Source organism: Trematomus bernacchii, unplaced genomic scaffold, assembly GCF_902827165.1.
Source record: "Trematomus bernacchii unplaced genomic scaffold, fTreBer1.1, whole genome shotgun sequence".
Lineage (NCBI taxonomy): Eukaryota > Metazoa > Chordata > Actinopteri > Perciformes > Nototheniidae > Trematomus > Trematomus bernacchii.
Genome location: NW_022987608.1, coordinates 5009345 through 5024860, shown reverse-complemented (window position 1 = coordinate 5024860; position 15516 = coordinate 5009345). Strand labels below are relative to the sequence as shown.

General features: G+C 40.7%; 3 protein-coding genes across 4 annotated transcripts; 2 read left to right on the top strand and 1 right to left on the bottom strand.

The window, feature by feature from the left end:
• Nucleotides 1-220: 220 nt before the first annotated feature.
• sapcd1 (suppressor APC domain containing 1) lies at nucleotides 221-7064 on the top strand. Its single transcript, XM_034131224.1, is given in 6 exon segments — nucleotides 221-448; nucleotides 3326-3499; nucleotides 3601-3636; nucleotides 3638-3757; nucleotides 4401-4481; nucleotides 4741-7064. Coding segments are annotated over 6 exon segments (513 nt in total). The 5' UTR covers nucleotides 221-349; the 3' UTR covers nucleotides 4744-7064.
• Nucleotides 7065-7487: 423 nt separating this feature from the next.
• LOC117483233 (achaete-scute homolog 3) lies at nucleotides 7488-8725 on the bottom strand. 2 transcript variants are annotated; one of them, XM_034131475.1, is made up of 2 exons: nucleotides 8323-8725; nucleotides 7488-8242 (listed from the first exon to the last, which is right to left on the bottom strand). In XM_034131475.1, the coding sequence occupies exon 2, from the start codon at nucleotides 8240-8242 to the stop codon at nucleotides 7697-7699; it is 546 nt and encodes a 181-aa protein (XP_033987366.1). In that variant the 5' UTR covers nucleotides 8323-8725; the 3' UTR covers nucleotides 7488-7696. The 2 variants fall into 2 exon arrangements, with proteins under 2 accessions (XP_033987366.1, XP_033987365.1); XM_034131474.1 differs by having other exon boundaries at nucleotides 7488-8246; nucleotides 8323-8720.
• Nucleotides 8726-9285: 560 nt separating this feature from the next.
• On the top strand, nucleotides 9286-15373 carry prdm4 (PR domain containing 4). Its single transcript, XM_034131607.1, has 12 exons — nucleotides 9286-9337; nucleotides 9653-9713; nucleotides 10211-10326; nucleotides 10653-10841; nucleotides 11124-11864; nucleotides 12188-12337; nucleotides 12696-12814; nucleotides 12912-12997; nucleotides 13197-13324; nucleotides 13412-13936; nucleotides 14097-14265; nucleotides 14386-15373. The coding sequence occupies exons 3-12, from the start codon at nucleotides 10212-10214 to the stop codon at nucleotides 14759-14761; spliced, it is 2598 nt and encodes an 865-aa protein (XP_033987498.1). The 5' UTR covers nucleotides 9286-9337; nucleotides 9653-9713; nucleotide 10211; the 3' UTR covers nucleotides 14762-15373.
• Nucleotides 15374-15516: the final 143 nt, after the last annotated feature.

The following is a 15516-nucleotide window of genomic DNA, read 5'->3' as shown; positions in this document are numbered from 1 at the left end:
ATCCTGATCAGGTAATCCCATTACATGTAATCCATTACTCCCCAAAACGTGTAGAGTACCCAGTCATGGCAGTGACATGTGGAATTTTTCATTACCTCGCCCCGGGGGCACAATGCTGTCTGTGCCTGTGTATCGTGCAGGTTTTTTTCCCACCCCTGCCTTCTCTCTCTCTCTCTCTCTCTCTCTCTCTCTCTCTCTCTCTCTCTCTCTCTCTCTCTCTCTCTCTCTCTCTCTCTCTCACACACACACACACTGTCACCTCTGTGGTGTTATTGTGAGTCAGCCGGTGTTGGCTGGGTTTGTTGTTTGTGGTTCAGCTGTGGGGCAGTGGTAGTGGTCTCAGAGCTCCATGGCCTGTCGACCCCCCGGCTCTGCCTCCTACACCGTGGTAATCATCCCGCTCAGGAGCAGCCTCTACAGCCTGGACGCTCTGCGCTTCTACCTATGGGTGAGTAGGGAGGTGGTGGTGTGTGTGTGTGATGTGTGTGTGTGTGGTTGGTGTGTGTGTGTGTGTATGTGTGTGTGTGTGTGTGGTGTGTGTGTGATATGTGTGTGTGTGTGTGTGTGTGTGTGTGGGTGTGTGTGGTGTGTGTGTGTGTGTTTGTGTGTGTGTGTGTGTGGTGTGTGATGTGTGTGTTGTAGTGTGTGTGTGTGTGTGTGTGTGGTGTGTGGGTGTGATGTTGTGGTGTGTGTGTGGGGGGGGGGGGGGGGGGGTGTATGAACATGCTTTTTAATCAGGTACATCTCTTTGAGTGTGCTTCTCAACAGTTGAGGATTCTTATCGGCTAATGTGTGTATGAACATGTGTTTTGTTTCACAGTTTTCAGCACCAATGACTATAGTTATACTGTAAAAGCTTACTGTACATTATAAAAAGTTTACTGCTTCTCGAGTGTCACCAGTTGGAATTATATGGACACGGAACGTTCACATGACATTTCCTATTCCTCTGGAATGTGGAACTAATTATTCATTTGAGTCATCCTGTGAAATAGTTCACTTTTTTAAATTCAACTGATACTAAAAGAGATTTCTATAGTCAATTTAGACACACACAATCACAATAAAGGCCTTTACATGATTTTGACTAATCTAAACGTGTTTGAATTTAGTTATTATATTAATAGTACATGGAAGGAGTGTCAACAGGAAGGCAGAATCATTTGGATTTTTTAAAATACTAATAATTATTCCAACTTCCTGCAATACACACCCTTTAAAAAGATTACATTTTAAATCAGTAGTAGTGTTTTTAATATTATGAATAGATCCAGACTTACTGTTAAATTATATTTCCTGTACATTTTGCAGCTCGAAAGCATTCTCCACACTGCAATAAATACACTTCTTGCTGGTAAATCCTGTATTTATTATATTTATTTTGGTAGTAATCACACTGTAGTCGTCGGCTTTGAAAATAAGTTTTTATTGGGAAATGAAAAAGATAGATGTACAATGACTAAACTGGCAAATGACAGCTCGACTGAATAAATCATGTTAAAACAGAACTTGTTTTCTTGATACTGGACATTTAACCTAGGTGCTTGTAAAGTCCCTCTGTTTTAAATCAGTTTTCCATCGTTGCTCCAGTGTTATTTTGAAGGTAGCTGCAGTCATCCCGGTGATACATTCCCACATGTCAAGTCTGCCTCTCACAGCTTCCTGTTAAAGGCTGAATATAACCAGTTTTTCAACTACTGTAAATGTGTTATTATAACAGTTGTCAAGATTTGAGATTGCTATAATAGCTGTAAAATCTTATCTTATAATAAATAACAGTTAGCTTGTGGGCATGTCTTGAAATGTGATTAGTCACACACAGCTAAATGAATAATTAACTAGTGATACAACACTGTCATGTGATTGCCTTAAAACTGACTGTAACCCCATGACAGTAGAGGTGTATCACCACCACCCTACAGTATGTTATGATTGCCTGTCCGTTGTTAGCTCTGTGTGAGCCCATTTAAACAGCATGTTTTCCAAAGAGCGGGGACAAAAGGACTACAGGCCCCCTGCTGCTCTGTAGATTGGCTCCGCTGATTCAAACAAAGCCTCGGGGCCTCTGGAAGACAACAGGCAGTGCTGTGCATTAGTCAGCCCCATGGTGCCATCAAACACACACACCTCACAAAACTGTCTGTACCTCCAAAATAAACATTTATGATTTTGTTTCTGGGGGGTTTCCTGCTTTTTTCAACTGTGGAAATGTGACCGGAAGAGTCTGGATACTGTCTATGAAAAATACTTTTTTTTTTTTATGGGGGTGATATGAAGTACTTATCCATAGTGACAGTTTTATGTACAGTAGATGGTGGTCGACCTGCCACCAGTTTGGAGAAACAGGAAGTACTACTGGCACAGAGGCTCTGTCCTGCTTTGGACACAGGCAGAAATGAAATATATTTTAGCCACCTAAACAAGGACCCAGCCTTAAAACATTTGATTCCAGTTAAAGTATTTGCTATATTAAGAAAATTCTCACTGCTTTACCTTGCCATTGGACTGCTTTCTCGTCGGGAACTACATTTGTTTCCTAAGCTTTTTTGAAAAGCAACCAGACTCCATTGACAAAACTATGATTTTACCTCTCAGAACCTGGTATTAGCTGGTTAACCACTGCCTCAATGGGAGAGTTTATTTGAATAAGGTAAAATTGCAATTTTTATCAAAGGAGAATGGTGTCTTTGGCCAGAGCATAAATAACAAATTCAGCGTACCATACGAAAACGGGGTTGGCGACAAGGTAAAGGTTAAATACTCTTAATAGTGTATATATTGGGTGCAGTCAACATGTCCTTCGCCAACCCCTAGTTGCTCTCGTTGTCATGTCAACAGAACTTTAGTGGACTGAAAAAACTGAACCGTTGACTTTAACTAAATGTTTTATGTCAACAGATTTCACATCAGTGTATTAGGTTGAACTGAATATTTGTTATTTGAACTTAATATTATTGCTTTCAATTAACCTAATACAGTTATGTGAAATCTGTTGACATGATACATTTAATTAAAGTCAACGGTTCAGTTTTTGAGTGTTTATGTAAGTCACTTTGGACAAAAGCGTCAGCCAAATGGCATGTAAGGTAAATATGTAAAGCATACTCAGACAAAAATATATATTTATTTGCTGATTCCACAGTTCACAGTACATTTCTTAGCTTCCTTTCAAGTAGCCTACTTCTTTCTGTTTCTCCAGACTGGGGGTACCTCCTGGGTGATATACACCTATGTTTAAGTAGGCCTACCTTTATTAAACCCCACTTCAAACATCCTGACGAATCTTTAAAATTCACATGATTGAGAGGTTTTCCTCCCACCTCAGGTTAAGCGTCTGAAGGACTTGGAGCAGGAGAAGGACGCTCTGTGCTCGGGCCTGGAGGTTCTGGAGAAGGCCCGCCTCTGGTACCTCCAGCGGCTGGAGGAGAACCGAGCCAGGCAGGGCAGCTTCCAGACCCAGCAGAGTGGGGTCAACCCCCGGCAGGACGGAGCAGCAGAGGTAGGAGGCGGGGCCGAGTGCATGCCTCATTGACTTTACTAATCATAACTCCGTGTTCTGTCACTCATGGTGTAAACGCCCGCCGCCCTGCGTCTCTGCAGGCCTGGTCTTGCCTCCTCAGGTCTCGGATCCAGCGGGGTGAACGGCTCTCTGGGCTCTGTGATGACTGAGCCCAATGTGACCAGCGGCAGCAGCGCCTCTCTGCCCGACGCAGTGACCGACAGCGACCTCCGGTGGCAGAACACAGCACTGGCTCAGGTGAGGAGAGCAGAAAATGTGGGAAATGTTATTAATGTAAACAAGGGGTGTCCAAACTTTTTTCACCGAGATACAGAAAAATATACATAGGGCTGGGCCACTCATTAGAGATATTGCCTCATAAGTTCAGTTATAAATTAGCAAAATCAATCAAATGTAGGCTAGGTCAATTATGCTCGTGAGTGTTGGCAGCTCATCCCTTAAAACAGAAGCCTCAGATTGATTATAATAAGGAGAAATAGGTCTTATTAACACGTGAATAATACTTTGTAATATATTTTTACATTTATATTTAAGAAGTACAATATAAGACAAGCACAAGTTTCATTTGTGGGCCATATTCCATTATACTTTTTGAATTTGATGAGGGCCGATTCAAAATGGTCCGCAGGCCGCATTTTGCCCCCGGGCCGTAGTTTGGACACCCCTGCTGTAAAGCTTAAAAACTGTTCAAATGCATTTTTTTTATAAAGTCCAGTTTTGTTACTTTCTTTAGAAATTATTTTTGCTATATTAAATGTTTCCCCCCCTTTCATTTTCCTTTTTATTCAAATTATGCCTTTGTTTAAATTTGCAATAATTTCTGATCGATTGGTCTGTTTGCTTCTTTTTGATGTGGCCATTGTTTCCATATTTTTGACAGGAGGTGAGTGACAAGAACCGTAAGATCTCACTTTTGGAATTCGAAAAAGACGCCATCCTTGAGCAGCTTGATGAACTGCAGGCACGTTAATCACATCATTTCACTTCATGTCACACATTTGCTAACTTATACCCACTTGTAAATATGTATTTAATTTAATAAATTACACATTTACGGATGCATAATTGGCTTCTGTGTCATCCTTCAAGAACTAACCAGTTTTTGCTGAATCACTGAAACTTGACTGACCTGATTTTGTAACTTTATTATAAACAAGCCCTGTTGTAATTATGCATCATTATAATATATTATAATAATCCTTTTCTTCTCCTTACTCCAGTAGTTCACTTCATAAAAGAGATGCAGAGAGTGGACAAAATGATCAACTATATACGTCAATATTTAGGGGCGAATCTTTCTAACAATTTTGAGAAATGTGTTCTTTTTGAGAATTTCCATTTTATAAAATAAGATGTGTTTCTAAAGATGGAACTACCAAAAGGTATATAAAGAAGTTTAACCTTCAAGTACTGCTTACATCTTAATGTATCTGCAACAATGATCCAATAATTCAATACATGACACTGATAGTGAGCATTCTGTGTGAGTACCATTACTTTTGACACTTTAAGTACATTTTCTTGCTAATATAATTGCAATGTTGTTTACTAGTGTAGCTCATAAATACATTATTTTCCCACAAATGCAATGTAAACAACATTATGCCACTTGCTTCAACCACTTATACAGGTATCTACTGGAAATGGAGGGTTGTAAAATATCTTATTTTTTAATAATCCCAAATGGTGGACATTTTTCAGCTTTGATACTGTGTAATACAATTCCCAAGGCAGCTGAGAAATTGTTTAAGCTAAAGTGCATCAATATATTTTCCCCACATCACTGTGTGTCCTGTTACTCACATTTGTTCCGTTTCCGTCTCTGAATGTGGGCTCTGTGTCTCGACACGTTGCAGAAACCTTACCCGGTGGTCCCGCACTGATCTTATTGAACTGATAAACGTTATCTATCCAAGTCATCGTGCATGTTAGCAGGTATTTTCTCTCCTGCACAGCACTAATCTGCAGCCTTAAACACAGAAGGCAACACTAGCAGGCCTATCAAAGAACTCTAATCTGTCACACACACAGGAGTATTTATTTTTCAATAATCCATTCCCTCCTCCATCTTGGTTGATTATTCCACCCGTGGATGGATTTTTTAACCGGAGCAGGAAACCAAAGTGTCAGGGGCCCAACTGGCCTTCACCTATAATATGTAAGTCAAAGACGCATGTACCAACGAGGAATAAACTCAAGTGACCAATTAAATACATATCCAACAACAAAGAGATGCAGAACAGCTGCAAAGAGAACAAGACTAAACAATTATGAAAAGGAAAAAAACTACAAAAAATAGACATTAGGCAACTATAAAGAGTCCAAAATAATGACAAAATAGACATGCAAAACACCTTTAAAAAAACTACCAATAGACTTAAAAGGACAGAAAGACAGAAAATGACTTTAAAGTCACAAAACAACAACAAAAAGAGGCTAAACAAACAACCATATAGTCTGTCTTGCTTCTATGTTGTACAGATACTGGGGCCTTTTAAATGACTGGTCCCAGGGGTCATTGTCAAATGTTTTGCCCATGATTCTACTTTTTCTTTTGACTACATTTTCATATTCTATGCTTCATATCCTTAATTGGGAGAGCTTTTTTTGCCTATGTATATCTACGAGGTATATGTAAAAGATATTGTCTATATGTGTTGACTCCAAGATATCGGAGTAAGTATGCAGTTCGTACTGTGTTGTGTTAAGACTACAAGGTTATTGTGACATAAATAGATTCACCAAGATGATAACATAAATCTGTTGATATGATCCTTACCATTACCGAAACATATCATATTTTCTTCTGGCTTTTGTACTAAATCAGATTCATGCATTCGCAACTATACCTTCCAGTAAAGTGGAGCAATGTCTGTAAGGAATATGTGCAGGAATGAGATTAAAATCAGCGTGTGAGCTTCCGGAGAGAAAACATCCATTATAGCGGAGGCTTTCATTTAAGTAGCTCCATGTTCCCTATCTTCAGAATGCCACTGAACCATCCAGCCCGGGTACCAGCACTTGGATAATTATTGGGTCTAATTCACAAACTGCACAGCCCAACACCTTTGTTATGTCACGCCTTCGTGGAAAGCAATGCCTTTCTTCAGCAGCAACACGGTTCACTTGCACGGCACTCTGCTGGTCTCTCCAAACTCCTTCTACTTGTATACAATATCATGTTTACCTTTTTCCCCCCAATTTGTGGTTTGGGTTTTTCTGAAAATCTGAAATTGTGAGCTGTTTCCGTGCAGGTCAGCGGAGGTGGGAAGCAAAAACACACACACATGGCTGCCTGATAAATGCATTCTTTAAGCTATTAGGGGAAGAAGCTTCCTGAGATATACGGTGCAGTCAGTAGGTGGTCTTTGAAGAGCACTTAAGGAATACTTAGTTTGAGGTGTCATTTCTGTGCTTCAGGGACCAGTTAAGCCTACTAGTTATTTAAAGCCTGATAGCATTTTTTCTTCTGTTGGGTAAAATATTTATATTACAATCTCAATCAGTACTACACTATAAATGTGATTTTCATTTATAGTAATTTTATTTTGTCTATTGTTGTCTTATTTGATTCCCTTTTTCCCTTTTATTTTTTATTTTGAGGTTATACTGTCATGTCTTGTATAGGTTTGTTATTTATATCGTTTTTCCTGTATTAAATACAATGATAAAACATTTGGTTAGCCCTCACAAATTAAGGAAACGTAATATGTAAAGTATTGAGATGACATGCTCAACCTGTCAAATGTACCACAAAAAAGGTATAATTCTTCTTTTTAAATGTATTTTTGAATTCTTATGCATAATATTCTTATGTAATATTTTGTTTTATGTTTTTTGCTAAATTTACTTCATTCAGTTTATAAAATATGGTCAAGATAAGATTTTTTCTTTTTTTCCAATGACCGAAAAGCACATAATCACCATATCAACAATAGCAACAAGATGCAAAAAAGAATACAAGCTTAAAATGAATCAAGGATATTTTAATCTGAAATCAACAGCTTTTTTTGATGGTTGTTTGTCCTATACTGAACCCCCCCAAATGTAAACAAAGGATGTTGATTAATGCAGACCGAATACAATCAGATAGTGAATTGTTTCCATTTGGCATGCTTTACTTTCTCCAAATTTTAAATAATGTACAGCAGATCACAGAAAGAGATACACTTAATATCAGTAAACAATTTCCTCCCTTTCGTTGAGGCCAGTTTTGGATTCTCCATCACTGTTGCACTCTGTCCTCTGCGGCAGCGACGCACGGTTACGCGCGTCTCCAACGAGTGGCATCTCCATCCCGGACACGTTTAAGTCCAGCAGACTCTGCAGGTGTTTGATATAGTCGATAGCAGCGCGCAGGGTCTCCACTTTGCTGAGCCGCTTGTCCTCAAACTCCTGCGGCAGATGCTCTCTGAGTCGTGCGTAACCTTCGTTTACGCAGCGCACTCGGTGCCGCTCCCTTTCGTTCCTTTTCCGGATAAAAGCAGGTTCAAAGGAATAATCACACACACCAAAGGGGACGTGGAAAGGGAAATAAGTTAGCCGTCTGTAGGGTAACCTCTGGCCGTGCACTGGGTCCAGATATGCGTCCAGGTGGAGGGGCAGTCTCAGTCGTAGTGCATCCTTGTAGTGTGCTCCACTGTTTTCCATAGAGAAGCCGTGGAGAGCCAGTGGAGGGATGAATGGAGTAAGCTCCATTATATCCTTACATGTATGAGACATCTTTCTAATAGAAAAAGGGAACAATTAAAGTACATAGCGGTTGAATATGAAATAAACGTTGTGCCATCAATGCAACTTACCCTGCCAGAGTCTCCTCAAAGTAATCTCATGTTTTCAGCAAGAGTTTTCTTTTTATTGTGATTAAATATCTAAGTTGTGATCTTCTATAAGTGGGCACTTCTTCATCGGGTAAATGTTCAGTCTGTGTGTCATCTTGTTAGTTTGGGTTTTGAGGCTGGAGGCATGGTGGGTGTGATCCGGGGCGGAGATGCAGAGTGGTTTTCTCATCAAGATAAAACTGTTTATATAACCTTTCTTCCTTCCGTTCATACTGTGAAGCAACTCATCATGGAAATTTACACTACTGACTTTTTCATTGTAAATGTTTTGCAAATGTAGGCAACATATAAATACTTTTTATTTGCTAAGCTGTGTACACATATGATAATTCAAGCCAGTTTACTCTTGGACTATAATTGTAAAAGGTAACATGTGTGGTGTAACACCTAATAATTAATATATTTCTAACGATGAGTTTTTGACATTAAAATGATTTGACCATTTCTGTGATACATGTTCAAGATTGTATATAAACTGAAATCGAGATTGTTTGAGTCTTTATTAGCATAATTGAAAAGGACCTTTTGGGGGGTAAGATTTGTATTCACACCCATATCTATGATAAATTCCCCTGCTGTTTCTTTTTTCTTTTTAAAACAGCACACACAAAGTTTTAAACCAAACACAAAAAGTAATATTTGTATTTGTTATGTTAATTTTGATTATATATAAAAAGATCCCAGTAATAATAATGACAGTATTCGTTGAATAAGTTATAATGTTGTCACATTAAGTCATTATATAGGGAAAGTTTGGAATTTTATGACATACATATTTATTTTTCCCATCACATTGGCAAAAATTGTCTTCCATACAATAAAGCCCCCTGACGATCCGCCGCTTTTTGTGAATCGGGAGAGTGGAGGACCGAAGATCTGACCTGAGATCAGCACAACACACATTCACTCTTACAGCTGCGCATGCGCACTAGAAGCAGAATACTGCCATGGCCCCGTGCAGGGAACTATTGTGCTGGTATGTTTTTATTTTCAAGTCGTACTCCTTTTTATATAAGACGTATTTTTGCAATGGAGCTTCACATTCGGTGGTAACAGCTATTTCTGCAGTTAAAACGCATTATAATTCTTAGTTTTGACGATCTATGTAGATATAAGTTAGCAAGGCTAATGTTAGCATTGTAACAACACTGGTTGAAGGTACTTGCAAAAATGTCGCTTAAATGTTATTCTGTCATTAATTGTAGCTGCTTGAATGGAATATCTATAAGAAGTGTGAATTGTGTGTCGTTTTAGGTCATGTTGTTGTTATACCAGGTGTTTTATTTCACAGGGAGAGACGAATAAAAGCACCATTCAGCAGTACATGGTTGATGGACAGTTGTTGAATTCAGGTAACGTTGCTTACGTGTATTAACTATGTGTCTCTACATGCTAACTTACATAAGGGCTCAATAAATCAAAAATGAAGAACGACAAAATAGACTTAATCTAAGTGTTTCTACTAGCTAACAGTGTGTAAACAGCAGCCAATATCCCACATTGTTATCATGGTATTTAGCTTGCTGTCCTATAGATGGATAGATAGATACTTTATTGATCCCAAATTGGGAAAATGTGCAGCAATTGAAATATAGACATATACTACAGTAGCAGTAATATAAACACATACTGTAGGATATTATATCAATTACAGATTTGCAAGGTAGATTTTGTGCACATTGTTCATGGTTATGGAGAGGGAGAAACTAAAACTATAGAGCAGTGATTTATCTGCCAGCCAGAGGTGAGGTGTTGTAAAGTGTTTTGCTATATCTGTCATTATGACGGCGGGGCCGGAGCAGTCTGTTATTGCTCTGTCTCTGGAGTAACTCTGCTGCTGTTTCTTCAGGATGAACGACATGAACCTGAGTCCTGTGGGCATGGACCAGCTCAGTGTGCCCTCAGTGAGTGCCAGCCACCTGGGTCTGCCCACCTCCCCCACACACAACCCCATTCCCACTCCAGGTATGAAAGACGCGACAAGCCAGGCATGTTTGCTCAAACAACGCACTATAGCAAGACCTACTGTGATAAGATAAAGCATCACGTGATCAGCAAATGTCCAAATTGAAGTTAAAGAGAAGCACAGCATTATATTCGTCACTTTGAATAATGTATGTTTCATATGTTATGTTTGATATAGAGGAACATCAACTTTTAAACTATATAAAATAGTTATTGTGCATTAATCTTTGTTGGATTAGATATTAAGGATCTAGTCTCAGGCTACTGATTTCTTTCCTTTCTTTGCTAAAATTATTCTTGTTTTAATTTATTTTTTTATATTTCAGGCATGCCAGTGGCCATCCCCAGCCTGGGTCCTTCCCTGGGATCCCTCCCCTCGGCCCTCTCGCTGATGCTCCCCATGGGTCCGCTGAGTGACAGAGGAGTGATGTGTGGTCTGCCGGAGAGGAACTACTCTTTGCCCCCGCCTCCGTACCCCCACCTGGAGAGCAGCTACTTCCGACACATATTGCCAGGTACTGTAATATTAGAATAATAGAATGAAATATGTATATAAATATAACAAATTAAAGTAAAAATCTGCACATTTTACTACAATATATGCTATTTATATTATAATATATACAGTGTTGTATTATTAGATATTAGTCATTCTTATTGCCAGTGTATTGACAGGCAGGAATGACGTTCTTTGTTGCATCGTGGTAGAATCAGTCTTACACTGACGCTATTCCTGTTCCTCATTAGAGGGTCATGAAGTGACAGTAATCACTTTCCCTTTTTCTTTCCTGCTGTAGGTATCCTGTCCTATCTGGCAGACCGTCCACCCCCTCAGTACATTCATCCCAGCAGCCTCAACATGGATGGGACCCTGTCTGTGTCCAGCAACAACCCCTCAGGTCTGGATCACTACAGTGGCCCTGGAGGCCCCCTGGAGCAGGGCCTGGTGCCCATGGACTCCAGACAGGTCAGCGGCCAGGGGGACCTCCACCAGCCCGGCCCTCATGAGCTGGACTCTTCAGGATTGGCCATGGAGTCGCGTGTCAGCAGCCCCATGTCCCCTGACCGGATGGGGGAGGAGCTGTCCTCCATGGAGGGAGTCGGGGTGGTGTCAGTGTCCGACTCCCAGCAGCAGCTCGGAGGGGGTAGGCAACCTCAGCACGAGGGACTGACCGGGGTGGACTCGTCCGGCGGGGTTATGCCCCTCCATGGACCCACTGTTCTCGAACTACCTGTGGTGATGGAGCCGGATCACATGGGGGGTCGAGTGGGGAACACCGGAGGAGGAGGAGCGGGAGGACTCCTCACAAATGGGGAACTGAACTCAGGCGTAGTCAGTGTGGTGCTCAACCAGGGCCAGCTGGAGCCGGTGTCGCTCCACGGACACTCTGGGATGGGGCTGGAGGCGGTCAACGTGTCCCCCATCACTGCAGAGGTGTCCCTGGGGCCAGAAAACAACCTGGTGCTGGTCAACTCCACCCTGCAGCTGGAGGACTCTACCTCCAACAAGGAGAACATGGTCACTGCCTACACCATCTGTGAGTGTTTATTTTGTATATCTTTTAAACCTTAAAAATATCAATGGATTTCAAAGTCATGTTTTCTCGGTCTGACAAAAGCTATGAAGCTCTGAACAAAAATATTATTCCTCCAAATTGAAGCCTACCTTTCTTTCCCTCTAATCCCTCTTATAAGTGTTCTTACTTTCCCATGTTTGTTTCCACTAATACTCTTTTAACAGTTATTGTAGAGATTAGTCTCAAACTTAAAGTAAAAAGAGCATGGTGTACACAAAGCAGGGACTTGACTCTGTATAAGGACTTGTATCAGTATTAACTCATATGTTGTTATGTTCTCCCAGGGTGCACACTGTGTGAGCGCTCGTATACCTCAGACTGCCCAGAACACGGCCCGGTCACCTTCATCCCAGACGCTCCAATCCAAAGCCGGGCACGCCTCTCTCTGCCGCGCCCGCTGTGCCTGCGCATCTCAGTGGCTGACGAACCGCTCGGTAAGGGCATTGTGATCATTTATATATCTGCTAGTTCATTATTATCCGTGGAACAGATTGATAGACTTTTTAAAGATCATCATACCTGATTCTATGCACACTAATGTAATAATAAGGGCACTTTCTGAGAGTAGTTTTACATTTTGTGGTATTTATTTTATTGTCTTTTTCTTGTAATTTATTTTGTATTTTTGTTAACACTGTCATCTATGTGATTTACAAAATAAAATAACTACATTTATAAGAAGTTTTTATATAAAGAAATTATTTTTCATATAGAAAAAGCTAATGCATAGGTAGACAAAGCTTTTGGTAGACTATGAATTAGCTTGCTGACATAATGTTCCCCCTTTTTTAGGAGTTTTTGCACGGGACGTCATTCCTTCAAGGACCTGCTTTGGACCAATGGCGGGCCAGCACTGTAGCAACGTGGATCTCTCTGATTGGCCAGAAAAGGACACGCCACAAATATGGAAGGTCAGTGCAGTAGCTTTTTTTTTTATTGGACTGTGGGTTTTCCAGTCACAATCACTGCAAAACTATATTAAGTGATAAACCCGTCTCTTTGTTTCAGATGTACCACAACAATGTGCTGGAATTCTACATTGTGACAACGGACGAGAACGAGTGCAACTGGATGATGTTTGTTCGCAAAGCAAGGTAAAGAGTAAAATATGTATTTCAATGCAACCAGAATTTTGAATGACATTTTTGCCACAATGAACTGTAATTGTCCTGTTATAATAAAGGCAAACCCAATAATGAGGAATGCGACATTGTCAGCGCTCGTGATCAACGTTTGCAATGCAATTTCGCCAATATGTAAATAAACATGCAGTGTTTATGTGTGTGTGTTTAGGAGCCGTGAGGAGCAGAACCTGGTGGCTTACTCTGCCAACGGTAAACTGTTCTTCTGCACAACCACAGAGATCCACCCGGACCAGGAGCTGCTCTTCTACTACAGCAGAGACTACTGCAGGCTGATGGGTGAGATGACAGATGATTTTAAATGTTATAATGACGGTTATCCACTGCTTGATGTTGACCGTTAAACCATCTTTTGTGTCTCCACAGGTGTTCCTCAAGTGCCAGAGGGCCAGATCTGCCAATGTGGCAAAGAGTGCTCCTCCTTCTCCGAGCTCAAGTCTCACCTTGGCAGCCATAACAGCAACCACAGCCATAACCAGCCTCCACACAGCCACAGCCCAGCGCAGCAGGACCACTCTCAGCAACAGCAGCAGCAGCAGCAGCAGCAAGAGCAACAGCTACAACACCAGGAAGAGAAGCTGGCCAATGGGACCTCAAGCTCCTCCTCCTCCCCATGGCCCTGCCATGCCCACGCTGCAGGACAATTACACAGCAGCAGCAAAGGCAGCAGTGATAGAAACTCTAACAATGTAACACCCAGAGGAAAAAGTCAGGGTCATGTTCGGGAGAAGAAATTCAAGTGCAGCATGTGTTCCCGGGCTTTCATCACATCCACCAGGCTCAACGTGCACTTCATGGGGCACGTGGGCATGAAACCTCACAAGTGTGATTACTGCAGTAAGGCCTTCAGCGATCCCAGCAACCTCAGGCAGCACCTCAAGATTCACACAGGTGTGTACACGGTTCATTAAAGGGGCCATATTATGATATATATATTTTTTCTTTACCTTTTTGAACATTAAATCATGGAAACATGTCATAGTAGAGACACTAAATACAAATATAAACCGGAGAATTATCATAATATGGCTTTTTCTTTTTGCCACAACAGGTCAGAAGAACTACAGATGCACTGTTTGCGAGAAGTTGTTCACCCAGAAATCCCATGTGGCGTCACACATGCTCATCCATACTGTTGCAGAGAAATTCAAGTGTGACCTCTGTGAGCGAGCATTCATCAGGAAACATGACCTGAAACAACACATGTTCTCTCATACACAGTACGTTACTTATTTATTGCACTTTATACAAAGCTGTAGAACTAAACAGATGGAGAGATCTTTAGCAAATAAGGTTATTTAGGTTATATAATGTGTGTTTTTTGTCCTTTTCCCCCGCAGTGAGCGCCGGATACAGTGCCCAAAGTGTAACAAACATTTCCTCAAGAACAACCACCTGAAGAAGCACATGAACTCTCACGAGGGCCGACGAGACTTTGTCTGTGAGAAATGCCACAAAGCTTTCCTCACCAAATACCACCTTACCCGTCACCTCAAAATATGCAAAGGGCCCAAGACTGAGAGAGCGTCGCGGAAGGAGCAGGAATTAGAGGAGGAAGAAGATGAGGAGGAGGAGGAGGAGGAGGAGGAGGAGGAGGAAGAAGAAGAGGAGGAAGATGATGGTAGGGGAAGAGGAGCAGACTCAGCCAGCAATGAGGACTGTGGTTTAGACGTTGGAGGATATAACTCTGAGAAGTCCCTGTCACCCCCTCATTGACAACACTGTGCCTTTTGAGATTTTATTTATATACTTTACTAGAAAACTGATGTTTACCTCCAGTTTTTGCCAAATGTCAGTTACATTGTCACATATTCACTGCATTGCAATTACCACATTGTACATAAATATATGTCAAGTCTCACAAGCTTATCAGTGCTGCTAAAATAATATTTGCCATATTATAAGAGAACTGATAAACATCTGACTGTATTTCTACAAAGCTCTCCTTTCTCTTCATTACCTCAGACCTGTGTAATATTAGTTACTCTGTTTCTTTTGACTCACTCGATAACATGGGATGAATGGCTGATGTTTATTTGTAGTTGCATAATAATGTCAATTCAAACTTCTGATGCCATATTCTTGCATTTTAGACCTGATATGTTATTGCTAACTGGACTGTGCTTTACTCTATTTATTTAAAAATCATGATTTTGTATTTCTTTTTATTTAAGTAAAAATGTCAATGTGTGAATGAAAGTAAGACTCTTGGAAACGTGAAGCTGGGCATTCAATTCATATTCCTTTTTGTTTCTGTTGAACATTATGAAATGTTATAGCTCCATCCTATCTGTTGCGTTATGTTTGAATAAATGGACAATAACCGCTGCTTTATGTTGTTGATTGATTTACACAAGTTGAAAGCATAAATAACTACTTCACTGAATACATATTTGTGTGTAAATGCAGCTGCTGTACATCCATCACATCCTCATTACATGAAATACCTATGGATAAAATTGAGCAATAAC